The sequence below is a fragment of the Embiotoca jacksoni genome, unplaced genomic scaffold (genome assembly GCF_022577435.1).
Source record: "Embiotoca jacksoni isolate LCO1_2020_lvr unplaced genomic scaffold, fEmbJac1.0.p SCAF_8, whole genome shotgun sequence".
Taxonomy (NCBI): domain Eukaryota; kingdom Metazoa; phylum Chordata; class Actinopteri; family Embiotocidae; genus Embiotoca; species Embiotoca jacksoni.
Genome location: NW_027185436.1, coordinates 10,331,198 through 10,349,548, shown reverse-complemented (window position 1 = coordinate 10,349,548; position 18,351 = coordinate 10,331,198). Strand labels below are relative to the sequence as shown.

Here is an 18,351-nt window from a genome sequence, read left to right as displayed (position 1 = left end):
CACATGACTACAATAATCTCAATTTTGATCACATTACTTTCCAAGATGTCATAAATCTTGGAAAAACTCAATATTGGGAACTGCCAAGAAAGCTTGTCATATTTGATTTATTATGCATTTATTTATGGACTTCTGCTACAGTCACAACTTAAACCATTTCATGTCTTTTTCATTATACCTGTCTTTTAGGAATATTTAAGGTCTTGTGTAAACTGTAAACACAACGTAACTACTAGATGCAGTCAAAACAGCCTGTAAAATCCAAGCCACGTTGGACTTCTGCATAAAGAGGAAGAGTGCTCAGTTCTCATAGAACTTGGACGTGGCCCACGTGATCTCACGTACGCTCCTCGTCTTAATTTTTTTGACCAATGGCACACCGCAGGAGGCGGGCTTTACCGAATGACAGCCAATGCCGTGGCGCGCTTGTGATACGCGACGCAGCGCCAGTCACATCCGGGTGAGGACTTTGGGGTGAGTAGGTAATTTTGGCGAGACAAAATAATGAATTAAGAAATGTTAACGTTTAATTTACTGGAAATCCAATGACCGCAAATGCGCCAATAATAAACCAACACACAAATCAGAAGAAAATGTGACAAATCCCAAGCTGCTTTTTGTCTCTGAAATATAAAAGGCCAGCTTGCTCGCTAGCCAGTTAGCTCGATGCTAACAACTCGTCGCTAATATCAAACGCTCCGGTTTGCGTGGTCGCTGTCTGTCTGTCTGTCTGTCTGTCTGTCTGTCAGCGCCGGTTCTTGATTTAAGTTGTTTTAATGTTTATGTCCGTAGGTTTTCCTTTGAAGGTGTTGGCTGTTGGTCTTCAGGATGTCCGGGTCGTTTCGGGTGCTGTTGCGGGTGCTGTGGGCCCAGCTGCTCTTTTGGTTGGTGCTCGGCTCCGAGCTAACTTTCGAGCTGCCAGACAACGCCAAGCAGTGTTTCTACGAGGACATCATCATCGGCACCAAGTGTACGCTGGAGTTTCAGGTGTGTTTTGCATCTCCCTTCGACTCTGAACTCAGCTGCCCGGCCTGTACAAAATAGTCCAAATGAGAAGTTTGCACCCTCAAAAACGTGAACGGGCTCTTCTTGAAGCCAGTATCAAGCTTCAAAGATCAACACCACGGTGCTACGAACAGCGTTATAACCGCAGTGAGCTGACTGACAAATACATGGTGATTGTTTTTCTATAATAAACACAATAACATTTGTAAAGTTTCAGCGTACAGGAGCTTAAGCTCGTTCCGTAACACCCACATCTACCCGAAATATATTTGTGTATTTAACTTGAATTAGATCTGTCTTAATTGGAACTAGGTAGTGACAGGCTTTCTATTGTCCTCTCGTATAATAAGTTATATATATTGTTAAATATGGTGTTCATATAATGTGCCTAAATTGTCCTGTGACATACAGTTGTTATGAAGGTGGACCAGAAATGTGTTGCACGTAAACAGTGTGCAGCACAGTGACATGCGCAGTGCAGGGGGAAGCTATAACTTTTGTGAGTAAGTACTCCAAGTTGTGTCACTTTAAAAAAAAAAAAAATTTTTACCCCTGGTCCAAGCTCATCTGCGATTTCTCCATATACCTTTAACTTGAGCAGAGAGCGCACATCAGAGTTTGTGTCCAATTTTTTTGGGACCAGAAAGAAGTTGCAGGGAGCCTAATCCAGCAAGTATGGGTGATGAAGAGCAATGCATTTTAACATGCTGTGTGAGGGCAATGTATCATGTTGGAGAACCAAAGGGCCACCGCGCCAAAGTTTAGGTCGTTTGACCCGAATATTTTCCCTTAAGATTCGATGCACCTTATTCGGCCTTGGACAGTGAAGTTCTGCTTTTCTTGAAACCCAAATGATGCTCAAAACGTCTCTGCACGCTCATTTCTTCAATGCTGTCTCTGTTGCCAATTTCCTGATTGCAACACAAGATGGGACTTGCGCCCTCTGCTCACATCACAGTGGTCACAACGACATGTAAACTCAGGTGCTGATGTTTATCCAGTGACGAAACTTGGAATACTTTCTCATGAAGGTTACAGAGTCCACCTGCTCCTGTTGTGCATGGACAGTGCTTGGAGCTGTTTGTTTCACCTTCATATAAAGCTATATTGTCATCTATAATGTTTATACCTAAATATATCATGAACACCCAAAAAATACACAAGATCTAACATTTGACGGATTTGGAAGTGGCAGTTATCAGTTTGGTCCGTACTGTCCGCTCATCTTTTTTTGTCACATTACTTTTTTTTTTCTTTTTTTTTTTTTTTTATCTTGACACAATGTATAAAGCCTGAAAAACTAAGAATAAATTCAAATCTGTCATTATGTTGCTGAATGAATTGTCCCTCACTCCTGTGGTTGTCCAGGTCGTGACCGGTGGCCATTATGATGTGGACTGTCGTCTGGAGGACCCAGACGGCACTACACTCTACAAGGAGATGAAGAAACAATATGACAGCTTTACCTTCACAGCAGCCAAGAACGGCACCTTCAAGTTCTGCTTCAGCAACGAGTTCTCCACCTTCACGCACAAGACAGTTTACTTCGACTTCCAGGTCGGCGATGACCCTCCGCTATTCCCCAATGAGAACAGAGTCACTGCTCTCACTCAGGTAAGCTGTATGTTTGTGTGTTAGAGACTGCAACACATTGGGTAACAGTGACATAAACCCAAAACTTTTTTTTTTTTTTTTTTTTTTTTTTTAATCTAATAAAGACTTAATTTTCCAGAAGATGTGGTGTAGAATGAGAGCACAGATTTTTCCACATCTCTCTCAGTGGTGTTGACCAGAAAGAAAATGTTATGTCTAAAGTTGCTTTTAAAATATAGTCAGATCTTCATCAAAGTTAGGCTTATAATCTATTTTCACTAATTGCGCACAGATCCTGTAGTCCAATTAATTAAACAAGACCGGTGTTGTGTGTTCGTGCTATTTTAAAAAACAATCCTAACATTTTGAACTTTCTAATTGCAAGAAGCATTCGCTAATGTGAAACATGCCGTTCAATAAAGACACTGTGCTGTTTTACATTAAAAACTTTTCTACTTAGCTGGAAAGGGTTAGACAGGAATCTCAAAGAGTTTTGATATTTATCAGCCCACAGTCTAACTTTGTCTGTACATGGAGATAATTTCTCTCTGTGACACCCCTCTTTAGAATCGGGCTACTGACACGATCATCCAAGATGATCACTGTTTGCCATCTCTGTTCATGAATCCACCACAAGCAAGTTATGATATGTGGCTGCATGGAGCAAAGTTTCCCTGGTTACACTATGGAGGGAGCCAAAAACAAGTTCCACGACGACTGAGAGATGTTTAGTTGACTGATGAGGCTGAGGCTGAATTGTTTTTTGAAGAACAGGCATAATAAGAGCAGTGAATACCCACATGGACTATCATCCCTAAAATGAAATCCAGTGGAGCGAGCATTATGATTTGGGGCCCCTCTTATGCCTGGACAGCTCAATATCATGAAGGGGGTAAAACGCATTCCTATCTATGGTACCTTACAGGACAATGACAGGGTGGATGTTTGCCAGTCAGATAATGACCCTAAATGTTGAAGTACATCTACTAAAGAAAGACAGCAAACAAAGAAAATTGATGGAGTGGTCTAGTAAAAACTAGACCTTAATCCAATAGAAATGCTGCTGAATAACCGTAAGAAAGCCATTCACACCAGATATCCTAAAAATGTTAGAGCCAAATCAGATCTAAAACAACGAATGGGCCAAAATTCCTCCAGTCTTTTCCAATGTTGTCGCAAACATTTGTTTGATGTTCGTGCCAAAATAAGGTTCAGCCAATTATTAGATCCAAGAGTTCACTTACTTTTCCACCAGCACTATAAATCTTTAATGGGTGTGTTTAATAAAAACATAAAAGATTCTGATTATTTGCGTGTTAATAGCTCAAGCACATATCTATATTTGGGACATAAATGGAGATCAGAATACATTATATGACCAATCAATGCAGAAAACCAGGATCACATACTTTTGTTTTTTTTCCACAGTACAACAACTGCCAGATGAATATGTAGTCAGAAAAAAATACAGCCACAAGCTGAACTGTGTTTTCGAAAGATTTGATCTATTTGGGAGTTCTTTGCTCCAAAGTCCTCTCTAGTTTGTAAATCAAAGGTAAAACTGCCTTGGTGGATCATTTCAGACATATTCCAAAGATCTAACATCGGTCGTGGGTTCCCTTTGTTCACCCTTTCCAGATGGAATCAGCCTGCGTGTCCATCCATGAGGCATTGAAGTCCGTCATCGACTACCAGACACACTTCCGCCTCCGTGAGGCCCAGGGACGCAGTCGGGCTGAGGACCTCAACACCCGGGTTGCGTTCTGGTCCATTGGAGAAGCCATTATCCTTCTGGTGGTCAGCATCAGCCAGGTGGTCCTGCTGAGAAGCTTCTTCTCCGACAAAAAGACCACCACAACACGTGTCGGATCATAACAGTCTCTGAGCTCTGGGATCTTACTCATTCATTTCTTTATTTGTTCCTGGACTCGTGTGCATAGAGTGGTTAAGAACAGCAGTGCTGCTCGGAAATCTGATCATATCAAACTGCCAGGTCGTACAATCTGACACGTAATCCTCATTCAGCACTGCTGTTCTTGGAAACTTTATGGAGATTAGTCTGGAGAAAACGTGTTTCAAATGTTTTTGAGGGGTAAAAGAAAGGAAAAAAAAAAAAAACCGAAGGAAAACTTGATTGTGCTGCTTGTAGCTATCTGTATACGAGGCAGTTCAAGCACTGGTCGCACAGTAAAAGCAAAGCATTAATAATTTGAATATTTTCTAATAATTTCTAAATGTGTTCTTATTTTATTTGTGTCCTTTTATGCCCCAACATCTCACAACCGCTCTCTCTGATCTGTTCCATTTTCAGCCCAAGAGTGATATTGGGACTAAATGTACACATGATGTAAGGGTGCTGCAGGTATATGTCCTGCAGAGCACTGGGTCTCTAAAACCACAGTCCCCATGCAAAGATTGATCCCCACAACAGTTGTATTTGGTCATGAGAAATCTGCTGCATTTTTCTTTGTTATTAAACCTCACTGTGTTAAGTGAGAAAGAGTAAATATTGTTTGCTTTTATTAGCTTTGTCATTTTAGATGAGTTATTAGAAGAGGGTATTTTATACAGAGTAAGCCATCCTCTAATCTAATATTAGCTTGAAACTTTTGTTCAGTAGTTGGTATTTGGTTTGAAGGATTGAAGTTAGAGATGCTGTTGTGTGTCTCTCTCAAGTGAATACAGACCCAATTCCTTAAAAGAAGGTTTTGGTATTTTGTTTGTATATGCTCTTATACACATTGGCGTGTAAGAAACGTTCAACTTGACCACATCAAGGACAATAATAATGATATACTTACAGGGTCCTTTATTACACCTGTGTGAGCCAACAAAGAAATAACAAATATTCTTATATTTGAAAATGACCTGGTTTTTTTTTTTTTTTTTTTGGGGGGGGGGGGGGGGGGGGTGGTTAAATGGCAAAATGCCAACACTTTTAAGTGCACCAACTTCTAAAATCTCTCTCTGGTTTCCTTGCAGTGTTATATGTAGTTCTGCCTTTGCTGTCTAACATGTAAAACATATTTATCTTGTGGAGCTAACACTGTCCTTTTGGTTTTATACAGCGCTGTTGTGAAATTCATGTTGTGTTGCAAAATATTGCTTGAATATAAGATAATCCTAGTAACTTTGAGTTGTAGTTGTAATTTGATGTTTTATTCCCTCACTGACCACTCGGTTTATGTTCAAAAAGAAGATTTAGACCACCTCTAATGTTTGTATGTAACATTATTGGTTCTGTTGTTTTTTTTTATACCACTGTCAAATGCCAGCTTTTCATCATTTTGCAATGCGTGAGAAAACAATTCTAAACATGCCAGATTTCTTTTTAAGATGTTTCACTACACATTATAGCCTACATCAGTGCTTCCTGTGCCCATGTAGGTCACACCGACCGGTTGCACTTCCACCAGGTATTGTTGCTTCGGCCTGGAACCACGTGGGTCATTCTTTCTCTGATCAGAAAACAACATCTGAGTGTAAATTTAGCTCCTACACTCAGGCATGGCTGAAACATGAAGTACCTGAGTATCATGGAGCTGTTTTCATGTTTACCTGTACATTTAGTTTTACTGTGCACACCATCAATGAATGTGACAATTCAGGTCAGCCCCTTGCAAAGCTCGAGGACATCACCGTTGAAATGTGAGATTTTTGTCATAAGTTTAAGTTTATATATTTATGACAAACATTTACACCTAACCCACTGAAAGAGACCAAAAGCACAGCTTTTTTTGATTTTATTCTTCCATTTTGTCAAACTGTGTAACTTGGTCAGAACTGATTCCAACTAAAAGCTTTAATATGAATGTGGCCATATATTATTGACGGTTGCTATTCTTTCCCCCCCCCCCCACCTCATGTTTTATCAGTTTTGGTATGTGGTGCAATGTTGGTATTTCCCTTATGTTTGCGTGCTGTCAGGTCACTTTTGGACACAAATTCAGCTCTGGGGCATTGTGGGAACTTGTTAAGTTATTGGGATGGCTGAATAAACTTTCTGTTTAAATACGGAGGTCTGCATTTACTTAATCATGACTCATAAATAGTTTTCAGTGAGGCAAAGAAACGTGTGGATACACAATCCAGTAATGCTCCTTTCACCCTGCAGGGAGTGATATAACCAAGGCCGTCATATAGGCACCTTTGCATCTCTGCATTGAAGATATATCATAATCTACAGATACAGAGTATGTATTTTAATATTTACTTTTTTTTTTTACGTCGGTTTCTTTTCACTTTTGTTGTAAAGAAAAGTCACCGGAGCTTTGTTTTTTTTTTTGTTTTTTTTTTTAATCTCGTACTTGTTTTCTATTGGCTGCCTTACCGAGCTCTCTGATTGGACGCTCACACGTCAATCTGAGGAGAAGAAGAAGAAGAAGAAAAAAAAAAAATCCTGCGTTGGGTTTGTGATTGAACAGAAACGGAGTCGTGATCATCCGGTCGAGCCGCGGGTGGGTGGTTATTAGCCGCCTCTATTTACGTCCGCCGAGAGTTACCGTCGTGCCAGCTTGCTGAGTGGCGACATGGACGGCCGTTGCTCGCCGTTTTGGGGGTAACGTGTGCCGTTTCTTCGTCAACTAGAGGGGAGGAGGAGGAGGAGGAGGAGAGGGGGGGGAAACACGGCTCGGATACCGGGAGGATTTCCTCTGACTGTCCGTCAGGGAGAGCGTCGGGTGGTTGTTGTTTTTTTTTCCAGGCTAAGCTAAACAGCAGCAGGGAGGTGGAGGAGGAGGAGGAGGGTGGAGGAGGAGGTGGTGGAGGAGAGGGGGGGGGGTGGATTTCAACAATCTCGGCCCTCGGAAAGCGAATATAAAAATCGAGGAGTACGGGTTATGTCGCGGGACAATATGATGACAAGCGGAGGAAACGGTTCCGGTGACGGAGAGCTTCCCGGAGAGGACGAAGTGTCCTCGGATGAGAAGCGACGATAAAAGAGGTGAAAAGTAGCTCCGCCGACGGAGCTAGTCGGGTTAGCACAACAGATCAAGGAAGTTGACGAGCCGCCTTGATGTGTTACTGGACTAAAAGGGTCGTCTCAAAACCTCTGACTTGTTGTTCGAGTTACAGATTCGCAGAACCGACTGGGTTGTTGTTGTTGTTGTTGTTGTTTGTTTTTTTTAGTGAAGTTGAGTAACTCTCGTGGTCTGTGAGCTTTTTTTTTTTAACCAAATGCTAAATTGGTTCCGGGTTAGCCGTAAAGTCGGAGCTGGTGGTAAACAAAGGGTCCGCAGCTCGACCTGTCCGCACCTCCGGTGTGACCGGCGAGCCTTTGTTTTCACGGACACGATTGTCTTTTTTTTTTTAAATTTACTTAACAGTGCTCCGAGATGGATTTAAAGACGGCGGTGTTTAACGCGGCCAGGGACGGTAAGCTGCGGCTGCTCCAGAAACTGCTGGAGAACAAAGATGGACACGAGGTGACCAAGTTAATGGGCGAGAAGACGAACGGGGCCACCCCGCTCCTCATGGCCGCCCGGTACGGCCACCTGGACCTGGTGGAGTACCTGCTGGAGTGCTGCAGCGCTCCCGTCGAGGTCGGCGGGTCGGTCAACTTCGACGGGGAGACCATCGAGGGCGCGCCGCCGCTCTGGGCCGCCTCGGCGGCGGGCCACCTGAAGGTGGTCCAGTCCCTCCTGGGCCACGGAGCCTCCGTCAACAGCACGACCCTCACCAACTCGACGCCCCTGAGGGCGGCCTGCTTCGATGGCCACCTGGACATTGTGAAATACCTGGTGGAGCACAAAGCTGACCTGGAGGTGGCCAACAGACACGGCCACACGTGTCTCATGATTTCCTGCTACAAGGGGCACAAGGAGATCGCGCAGTACCTGCTGGAGAAAGGTGCAGATGTCAACAGGAAAAGTGTCAAAGGTGAGTCCGCAACAAACACATGACATGCACTCCTTCTTTTTTTTTTAAATTTTGTATTGTTGTGTACATGTTAAGAGTTTAACCTGGTTTGAATTCTCTACCTTATAGCGACTCTTTGGTGTTGTGAAATATACATTTATTCTAATTAACCTCATAGTGTCGTGGAAAATAAAATAAAATAAAAAACACATTAGTATTATATTGTAAATACGTAACTCGTATCTCACAGGTGATTACACACAGACATACAATGCCCCTTTTTTATGACTAGTAGGTAATACAAAAATAAATAATTATCAGGTGTTATAATTCAAGAATTTCCATATATCTGTCTGACATGAGTCAGCAGACGAGCATGAACTTCTGGTTTCACAATGGAAAGTTGTGAACCGGCTACATCAACTTGATGTGTCCTTTTTGGGTGTGTCTGAAATAACCTATTTTCTCCTTGGCTGGTGTTTTAAGTTCAGGTAAAGCAATGTTCATCAGTTTTTAGGTCATTGTCCTTTATTTGACAGACTGCAGGATTCCTTGGGGGAGGGCGGGCGGGGGGGGTGGGGGGGGGGGACAAGGGACAAGACATTATAAATTGTTGTCCCGCATAAAATAGTTTTGTGGATGTGTACATCGCACTATGGATGTGTAAGATGGCAGGAAAAACATGGATTGTTCTTTCCTGTGCGAAGCACAGTCGCTGTGGTTGACCTGCAGTCATGGTTGTTACAGTGGATTTTTGCTAAACTTTCAACGCCTCGTACACCATAGCCCCCCCTCTCCTTCTGAGTGGTCTGTAGTGTGCTCTGGATGATCGTTTTGTCATAATAAGGCTCTATTGTGACTTAATTCTCAGGCATCGCGCTGTCCAATTTGCAAGCAGGCACATGTATTGGATTGGCATATTTGAGTCCCCACTTCATTGATCAGATCCGTGTTGTTGAAGCTTATTCTCAGCTCGTCCAGTGAACCTACTCTCGGGTAAATATGTAACTCGCACCCAATTCGGTCATGTTTTCCTGACCAGTTGCGGGCTGCGTTTGTGAGGTAGCGAGCACTCTCTCAAGCCCATCCGTCCCCTTGACAGCTGAACCAACAGCAGGAAGTTAATGTGTAATATTAGATACGAGGTGGAAAACAATGGGAGTTTGTGTTGGAGGAAGGAAAGCAATTTATTAAAAACTATTGTCACGATACCATAATCACAGCCTGACCGAACTGCTTAAAAAAAAAAAAAAGTTGCGGCCTGCTCTCGGTTCCTCCACAGAATAATCAACACTTCTCGGTTCATGAAATTCCCCTCCAGCCCCCACGACCTGTTAGAGAGCTGCCCTCCTCCTGTGCTCAAGGTAGCCTAAATTCTGTTTGGAAGCCTATAAATAGCACTCGCCCTAATCCACCGGGATAAAACGGGATTCTTACGTTTCGGTTTAACTTGTTTTGTTTGTAGAAATTACAACATATTCGTTACTGTGGTAGTTCGTTACACTATCCAAAAGAAGAGATGTCAAGTCTGGTGTCGGCGGGTTTTGAGGAACACCCAGAGGAGGCACTGTGGTCAATTTTAGCAACGTATTATAATTTATGCATAATCAAAAGTCCATTTGAAAGCAGTTACTTGTTCAAAACAATAACAACGGTATTTTTTTTTTTTTTTTTTTTTCTGCGTTGTTAACCCAGCTACCCTTGTGCAGCTCTAATTAACGGAGGTACAGCTTTAGCGCTGCTGCTCTTTAAGTGTTCTTTTGTCAAGAGTTGGCCAGGATAAAACAAAAATCTGATTAGTGTAGTTTTGGCAGAAACTGAAGTTTATAATAGTTAATCCCGAACTAACCCTGTCTGGTCTCAACTGCATGAGTATGGATCAACCTCAGCATGGAGCGAGTGGAAGCAAGCAAACGCAGCATTATACAAGTGTTGTATTGAAAAGGGAGGAAAGTAAAATGAACAGGAAGTGCTGTGTGTTGAATGAATTTACTTGAAGGCATTTACATGTTGTTGTTGTTGTTGTTTTTTTTACAATGTTTTCGTTATACTTTGAACCTGCTTCCAGGGCTGAGTGACCAATTCTAAAGGAAACATATATATATTTTTTTTTTTAGGATTCTACCGCCTTTTTAAAACATATTTGCATTTATAAAACAAGGAACATGCGAGCTTGAAACGGGCATGTTGCACATTGTCGCGGAGGAATTATGGTAACACATAAGTTGACACGTCACAGTTGTAAATGGGGTGCGTTACGATGGCGCAATATGATGGCCGTCTCTCATACCGCGTCGTGAGTCACAGCCTCGCGAGGTTTCGCCGGAGACGTGACGCACCCACCAAGTGAAAGCAAACAAGTCCGAGGCTGTTTCCAAAACATTGCATTGTCATGGGGAGGAAACCAATTCCTAACATTTTCTTTTGTCGCGGTCACACGGACAACAGTTAAGCTCACATCTCCCACTGCAAAGCTTCCGTTCGGCACGATTACCCATGAAGCTGCGGTAGAGCTGTAGGCGACACGACCTGTGATTTTTTTTTTTTTTTTTTTCTTCTTTTTTTTTTTTTTCCTTCTGTCTGAATGAGTGCCGTGTTGGGAAATGCATCCACAGACTGTGAGCGTGACGCATCTCCCCAGAATGGGTAGTCACTGGGCGGACAACTCGCTCGCGACAGCGTCCACAATAATCTTCTTACCGTCTGATCTGCTCTTTGAATATCTCCTGAGCCCGGGAGAAAGACGACCAGAAATTGTCGGCTTAGAAAGAGAAAAAAAAAAAAAATCTCGCGAAGTCTACTTCAGAATAATATCATAGACGCTTGCCTTGTACAAACGCGCTTATGTCTGGGTTCTGGTTGGATATAAACGACACAATCTTTACCGTTTCATTGCAAGACGCTCGTCGTTTCTGTTCGCAGGCAACACGGCGCTTCACGACTGTGCCGAGTCGGGCAGCCTGGAGATCATGCGCATGCTGCTGCAGTACGGAGCATCCATGGAGCAGGACGGCTACGGCATGACGCCCCTGCTGTCCGCCAGCGTCACGGGCCACACCAACATTGTAGACTACCTGACGACGCACCAGCAGGTCAGCCTGTCCGTCTCGGTCAGTCGCTGGCAAAGGACAGTTTTGTCCGCATCGATGCGCGTCTTGAATCTGTCGGCTGTTCCTCTGGGAGAGATTTAAAAACGGTGATGTTCTTTCCTCTGCAGACGAGCCACATGGAACGTATTGATGCCCTGGAGCTTCTGGGAGCGACATTTGTCGACAAGAAGAGAGATCTGCTCGGTGCTTTAAAGTATTGGAAGAGAGCCATGGACTTCAGGTACATGGACAGCAACAACATTGTCCATAAACCAGAACCCAAACATCTGATCATGGCGTACGACTATGCCAAAGAGGTGAGTCTTGTCTTTTTCACCTTGAAGTGGTTCTGTAATGTATTTGGTACTCTTGAAAAAGGTTTTACCATCACGGATGATGTACATTTTGGTGAGGGAAGTAGCAAAGGGACTCTTACTCTTTACAACCGGAGACACAAGTCTGCAACTTGGTGTATTTGTTGTGAAGAGAGCAATTTCAGGTCCTAAAGAAAGAAAGAAAGAAACAAAAAAATGAATGGATAAAAATTGAACGCGACACCCAGAGCGGACTGCCGAAGTCCCGAGTCATGTTTTGACTTTTCAACCTTCTTCTTTAGGTAACAAACGGCGAAGAGCTGGATGGGCTGATATCTGACCCGGACGAGATGCGCATGCAGGCCCTGCTCATACGCGAGAGGATCCTCGGCCCACAACATCCAGACACCTCCTACTATATTCGGTACCGAGGCGCTGTCTACGCTGACTCTGGAAACTTTGAGCGCTGCATCAATCTGTGGAAGTACGCGCTGGACATGCAGCAGAGCAACCTGGACCCCCTCAGCCCCATGACGGCCTCCAGCCTGCTGTCATTCGCTGAGCTATTCTCCTTCATGCTGCAGGACAGGGCCAAGGGGCTCTTGGGGACATCGGTGTCATTCGATGACTTGATGGGAATACTTTCCAAGAGCGTGCTGGAGATAGAGCGAGCTGTTAAGCAAAGCGGACCAATGCCTCCTGACCCCGCTCAGCTCAGCAAAGCCCTCTCAATTATCCTGCACCTCATTTGTCTCTTGGAGAAGGTGCCATGTACTGCGGAGCAGGACCACTTCAAGAAGGAAACCATCTATAGGTGTGTTTCTGTGTGAAAGTACTTTGGGAACCGTTTGACTTCAGTGAGGAGAAATCTATTGAAATCACCCCCAGTAATCTTTCATGTTGAGAAACGCCATCTATGTATTTGTGTACTAAAGCAGAGCTGGCAGATGGGAGGGGATGAACATATTTTCTGTTACAGTGATTTTCTTTGACCCAATTTCTCAGAAGGTCTTTGTCATCCCCTGTCTGGAATCTGCTTTGGGAAATTTTCCATTTGGGTGTCCCTGAGCAAATTTTCAGCAAAGAAGAGGGAGTCAACTAAATAATTCATTCCACATCTGCCACAGGCCTTTTCTGAATGTGTGTCAATGTACCATTTATGTAAGGATGATAAACAAACCTGCATAAAAAGAGCAGAATCCTGGCACTCCATGATCTATATGTATATATATATATATATATATATGTATATATATTTATTGTGGGCACTCCAGCCATACGCCATCATCAGCGTTCATAAACAAACCTGACATCCTCATTCTCGGTTGGGTTATAATCCCGGTGACGATGCCGTGCCGTGTTGCTGCTTTTTTTTTTACTAAGAAGTTGCCGTTTCTCCGCATCCTCAGATTCCTGAAGCTCCAGCCGTGTGGTAAGAACGGCTACAGTCCGCTGCACCTGGCAGTCGACCGCAACACCACCTGCGTGGGCCGATATCCCGTCTGCAAGTTCCCCTCCCTCACGGTCGCCTCCATCCTTCTGGAGTGTGGGGCGGACGTAAACAGCCGAGATGAAGACGACAACAGGTCTGTTGTTTTGTTTATCTGATTCGCGTTTCACACCGTCTGTTTTTTTTTTTTTTTTTTTTTTTTTTTTTGTCACTCTTCAGGTTTTTAGTTGTTTTTTTTTCTCCCTTATTTATCATAAATGACATAGAAAGTGCGTAAACAATAGTTCATTTCTCCTGTCTGTGGAAGTAACGGGGGGGGGGGGGGGGGGTCTACTGTAAAGCGCATGTGGGAGCAGATCACATTGATGATCCAGCATGTACGTTGCGTGTGCGAGTCACCTGTTGTGTATGTCCCCACCAGCCCCCTCCACATAGCGGCATCGAACGGTCACCCCGACATCATGAACCTGCTGATCTCCTGCGGAACTCACTTCGACAGCACCAACGCCTTCCAACAAACGGCCTGCGACCTCCTGGACGAGAAGGAGCTGGCCAGGAATGTCATCCAGCCCATTAACCACACCACTCTGCAGTGCCTAGCCGCCAGGGCCATCATCAAGCACAGCCTCGACTACCGGGGGAACATTCCCGAGAAACTGGAGGCCTTCGTCTTGCTCCACAGATAGTGATTGTGAAGAAGTTGAAGGGGAAAGGACGGACGAAAAGAGCGGGAATGGAGTGTGCCTAATCGCGCGGAGTGAACGGACTGAGGAGCGTTACAGCTCGACGCCTGACCCCGCGGGGTGTTTTAGAAGGGGAAAACGCGGATACGTGGGCTAGGTTTGCAAAATCACATTATTTTGGAGAGTATGGACTTGGAAGATTCATGTGCACAAAAAAAAAAATGTCCTCCTCAAATCGAGACGGATTGAACAGTGATGGGACGAAACGGGAGGAGTGACCGTTATCTTCCTCTTTTACAAAGCTGCAGCTCCCACTTGGGATGAGTTGGGAGAGGATTGCAGCATGGACGAAAACACTTGTATCCCCAGAAGAACTCGGCAAAGAGGTTTACGTATTTTTGTTTGAGGAAAAAAAAATTAGAATTTTTTTTTTTTTTTTTTTTTTTTTTTTTTTGCATATTCCACAATGCTATTTATTGAATGAAACTTGAGAGATTTTTCTCCATGCTGGCTCTAACCCAGCCTCAACATTGCCTGCTTCTCTCTTCTCAAAAGCAAGGGTTGAGGCATTTCTACGTATGCTGGGACTTCAGGTTAACTTTTGTTTGTCCCGTCACTGTTGCCAACAGTCATGGACGCCCTCCTCAATCATCATCGGGTTCATCTTCTTTTTTTTTTTTTTTCTTTTTCTTTTTGTACTTTTACAATACGTGTAGTTTTTGTCATGGAAATCTGGACATCTGCCCAGAGGCCGCAGACTCTAGAGTCATTTCATTGTTCCCACTTTAGTGTACAACAAAGCTTTACAGGAAGGGTTTAACGTGTGCGAACACCATAAGTGCTTTATTCTTCCTATGCACAGGCTAGGCTGTTGGAAAGAGAGACTGTTGTATTCTGTGCCGGCACTTGTCTGTGCAATATCTCTCATGAGTTTTTGTGTTTACCTCATTGCTGCCGTTTCCTTCAGTATCCACCTACTTCACTCAAAGAGGGGAGGGGGAAGGGTGATGGTGGTGGTGGTGGTGGGAGGGGGAGGGGTGGGTGGGTGGGTGCAAAACCATTGTAGTGATTGTTGTAAGAAGAGCAAATGGATTTGAGTGATTGCGTAACGTGCGAGTGCCACCCGGTGTGTCTCTTGTATGCAGAGTGGTTTTGAGCTTAAGCAAGTTATTGATTACAGGGGGAGGGGGGGGGGGAGGGGGGGTTTGGTGAAGTGGCACTCGCGGAGATTCCGTAATGCACATGACTGCCACTGGAAACCACAGCGGCCAAACTAACCCATCTACAACCGCTGGAGAGTGCAGGCTTGAACACAGAAGTGACCTCTTGACGTTCATACACCTTTAAATGCCATCGTTCTTTAATAGCCTTGATCGAACAGAAATGTCTGGACAGGTTAACCAACATTGGCCCACTGTGCATGTGCAAACGCAGCATATCAACCAACCAGTCACTGCAGAAGACCTTTCCTGACAACTCCTAGACCACAGCTAAGATAGTTCTGTTAATTTTTTTTTTTTTTTTTTTTTTTTTTTAATTTGATTTTATTTAATTTGTTGTTGTTGTTTTTTTTTTTGTTTTTTTTTACAACTGTCGTCCAATTGTATGAGAATTGAAGACACGCAAGTGGGAGGACGCCTCCACCTACAGAATAGTAAAGCTTTGTGAATTATATTGTTTGCACATTAGCTTTAGATGTGTGGGTTGAAAAAAAAAAAGAAAAAAAAAAAAAAGGGCTTTTCATAATTTGTAGGATTTCATATTGCAGTCTATTTAACCTGACAGTTCACAACCAGACATAGAAAATGTACGAGGACTCCCAGGGCAACTTGATTTTAATCTGCACTTTACTACAGCAGAGTTTAAGATTTGATATGGCATTAATCGAGATCATGTCTTAATAACCAGTTTGACAATAAACCCATGTTGCACTGATCTCCGTGTCCAAATCTCGTCATTTCCTGGTTATATCTATTTGTCTGATGGGGATTTTGGCAAATATTGAGGTTGCTGACATGATGATGATGATGATGTCCTTTAGTATTGCGTAGGTGTCTACATTTTTCATTTGAATGGGTGCCCATTTTCACACAACCTAATTAAGTTGGAAAGACAGTAAAACTACATTTAACTTTCCAAACGAGGAAGTAAGCTTTTAACTGAGGAAACAAGGCTGCGATATAAAGGATTCATTAAAGGAAAAATCCCTCACTTTGTGAATGTCCACTTAATGTTGATGGGGACTGCAGGCAGTTAAAGCGATACGTTCCTCAGCGTGTGCTATACTGACCAAGGAGGGATGCTTCGCAGACGAGCTTCAGAAACCCAACCCACGAATCGGTCGGTTCCCCTTTCGCTACGTCTCTCCCCTCGTCGCAAAAAAAAATAAAAAGCGAGACGGACAATATTGAGAGCAGGGAACACCGCTTGTCCGACATTGTTTCTATATCGCCGACCTCGCCTTCTTTGTTGGTCGACGCGTTGCATCGGGTGACAAAAAAAAAAAAAAACTCACTCGGTAGTCAGTTGCCGTCAAAACTGATCTGAAATCCACATTAAAGTTAGTTTTTTGTTTTGTTTTAAGTAATAAGTGTGTACACAAATGTACTGCTAAAGGTGATGATTTATAGATGGTTCTACTTTACCACAAAGCATGGCCAACGTAGCCGTGAAAGAGTGTCGAGTAAACGGTCCGTACCTACACATTTACATTTGCTTGTTTCTCTTGGACCTCACTGGAGTTTCAGACGGACAAGAGTCCACGTTCCCTCTGGTTTTACGGCAGACTCGCTGAGCGGTGATATTTGATATTTTCAGATATTTGAGCTGGGAGAAGAATCGGCGGTCCCCTCCGGACTGGAAAGTGTCCAGAGAACCTTTGACGTCGCAGGAGGGTTTTGCTCACTTTGTGCATCCAGTCACTTCCAAGAACTGTCCCGAATAAAAACAAGCTGAATCATGGCTCGTTTGTTTAATAGTCGTTGCTTGAAGCAATAAAGTGCAACAGCTGAACATGTGCTCTGTAGAGCATTTGCTGTAGTTTTCCCTGTTAAGACGACAAATCTAAAAAAAAATTAAAAAAAAAAAAAAAGACCAAAATCAACAGAGAGTCGAACAGACTCACAAATACTTGTGTACGTAAAGCCCGACATAAAACGTCTTCCTCTGTGCCATATAAATCCACGTAACCCTAACCCGGGTCAAAATATGAACGTGTCCCAATTCTTTAAATTATGGCCGAATACCTGCAAAACTAAACGCATTCCCATCGTCTTTCGCTGCAATGATGTGTTAGCGTTTAGCTTGAAGCGTCACTGTGTTTTAAGTACATACTCGCACAGCCAAAAGTGTGGCTGTAGATTTCTTTACTGATAAAAGAATAAAGATTGTCTTTATCATGGCGGTTCCGTGTTGCCAGAAACGTCCTCCGCCTGGGTTTATTCTCCAGGTTTTAGGGAGATCCGGGCTGATGGTAACATAGTCAAAGGATGAAAAATAAAGAACCGTCGTCTCACAACCAGATGATGGAACTTCCTTGTATGTCAGTGAGTAGAGGAGTTGAATACCGTTGATTACGCATTCATGGATTTATGTAAAAGGCACAATGGGAATTTGCTTTGATCGTCATCAAATTCAAATGCAAATGGTTCAGTGTTTTTTTTCTTCGCCCTCATCATCTCTTGCAGCGAGGATCTCTCTCACCACCTGTTTCCTCCGCACGAACAGCAGCGGCAGTCTGACCCAGAATGTTACACCTATCCTCGATGTTCAGCAATGACTCACTGCCAGAAACTCGAGCGAAGCAGAGAGAGTGAGAATTTCTTAATGAGTCATGATCACTGGAGGTATATGTCTGTGTGTGTGTCTGTGTGTGTGTGTGTGTGTGTGTGTGTGGTTGGGTGTTTGTACTGGGCTGCTCAGGCAGGATCGAGCAGGTTTGGGTAGATACTTTTTTTTTTTTTACACATTAGTTTTTGTAACAATTGGTTACACACTTATATGTTTCTCTTACATAACTTGTAACAGTACATCTCATTTTGGATTTGGACCAAGAGCTTAGCTGACCTGACTGGTCGGAAAGAGAAACAGAAAGAGACACAGGAGGGGTTGGTTTTTTTTTTCTTCTTTTTTTTTCTTTAAATGTGTTTTAAAGGTAAAGTTTCATGTTATTTACTGGCAGACCCGCTCTCATAAGCCATTGAACTGTACTGTTTTGCTTTATCGTAACCACGCCCAGCAGTACCCGCTAAAAATAGGACAGATACTCTGAGTTGAAAGAAGACACATGTTCATTTATTTTTATCTAGTGTGTGGAGTGACATATTCCTGGGAACCGTATCGGCTGGAAATCAATCTGACTT

The 18,351-nt window shown here is 43.4% G+C and overlaps 2 protein-coding genes across 3 annotated transcripts; both read left to right on the top strand.

Moving 5' to 3' along the window:
- Positions 1-394: 394 nt before the first annotated feature.
- Positions 395-6,616, top strand: tmed7 (transmembrane p24 trafficking protein 7). Its single transcript, XM_069138779.1, has 4 exons — positions 395-474; positions 793-987; positions 2,374-2,619; positions 4,237-6,616. The coding sequence occupies exons 2-4, from the start codon at positions 829-831 to the stop codon at positions 4,471-4,473; spliced, it is 642 nt and encodes a 213-aa protein (XP_068994880.1). The 5' UTR covers positions 395-474; positions 793-828; the 3' UTR covers positions 4,474-6,616.
- A 737-nt stretch (positions 6,617-7,353) lies between these two features.
- fem1c (fem-1 homolog c) lies at positions 7,354-14,989 on the top strand. 2 transcript variants are annotated; one of them, XM_069138729.1, is made up of 6 exons: positions 7,354-8,475; positions 11,377-11,546; positions 11,672-11,860; positions 12,160-12,671; positions 13,267-13,443; positions 13,729-14,989. In XM_069138729.1, exons 1-6 carry the CDS (start codon positions 7,932-7,934, stop codon positions 13,991-13,993), a joined length of 1,857 nt encoding a protein of 618 aa, XP_068994830.1. In that variant the 5' UTR covers positions 7,354-7,931; the 3' UTR covers positions 13,994-14,989. The 2 variants fall into 2 exon arrangements, with proteins under 2 accessions (XP_068994830.1, XP_068994829.1); XM_069138728.1 differs by having other exon boundaries at positions 11,377-11,564.
- Positions 14,990-18,351: the final 3,362 nt, after the last annotated feature.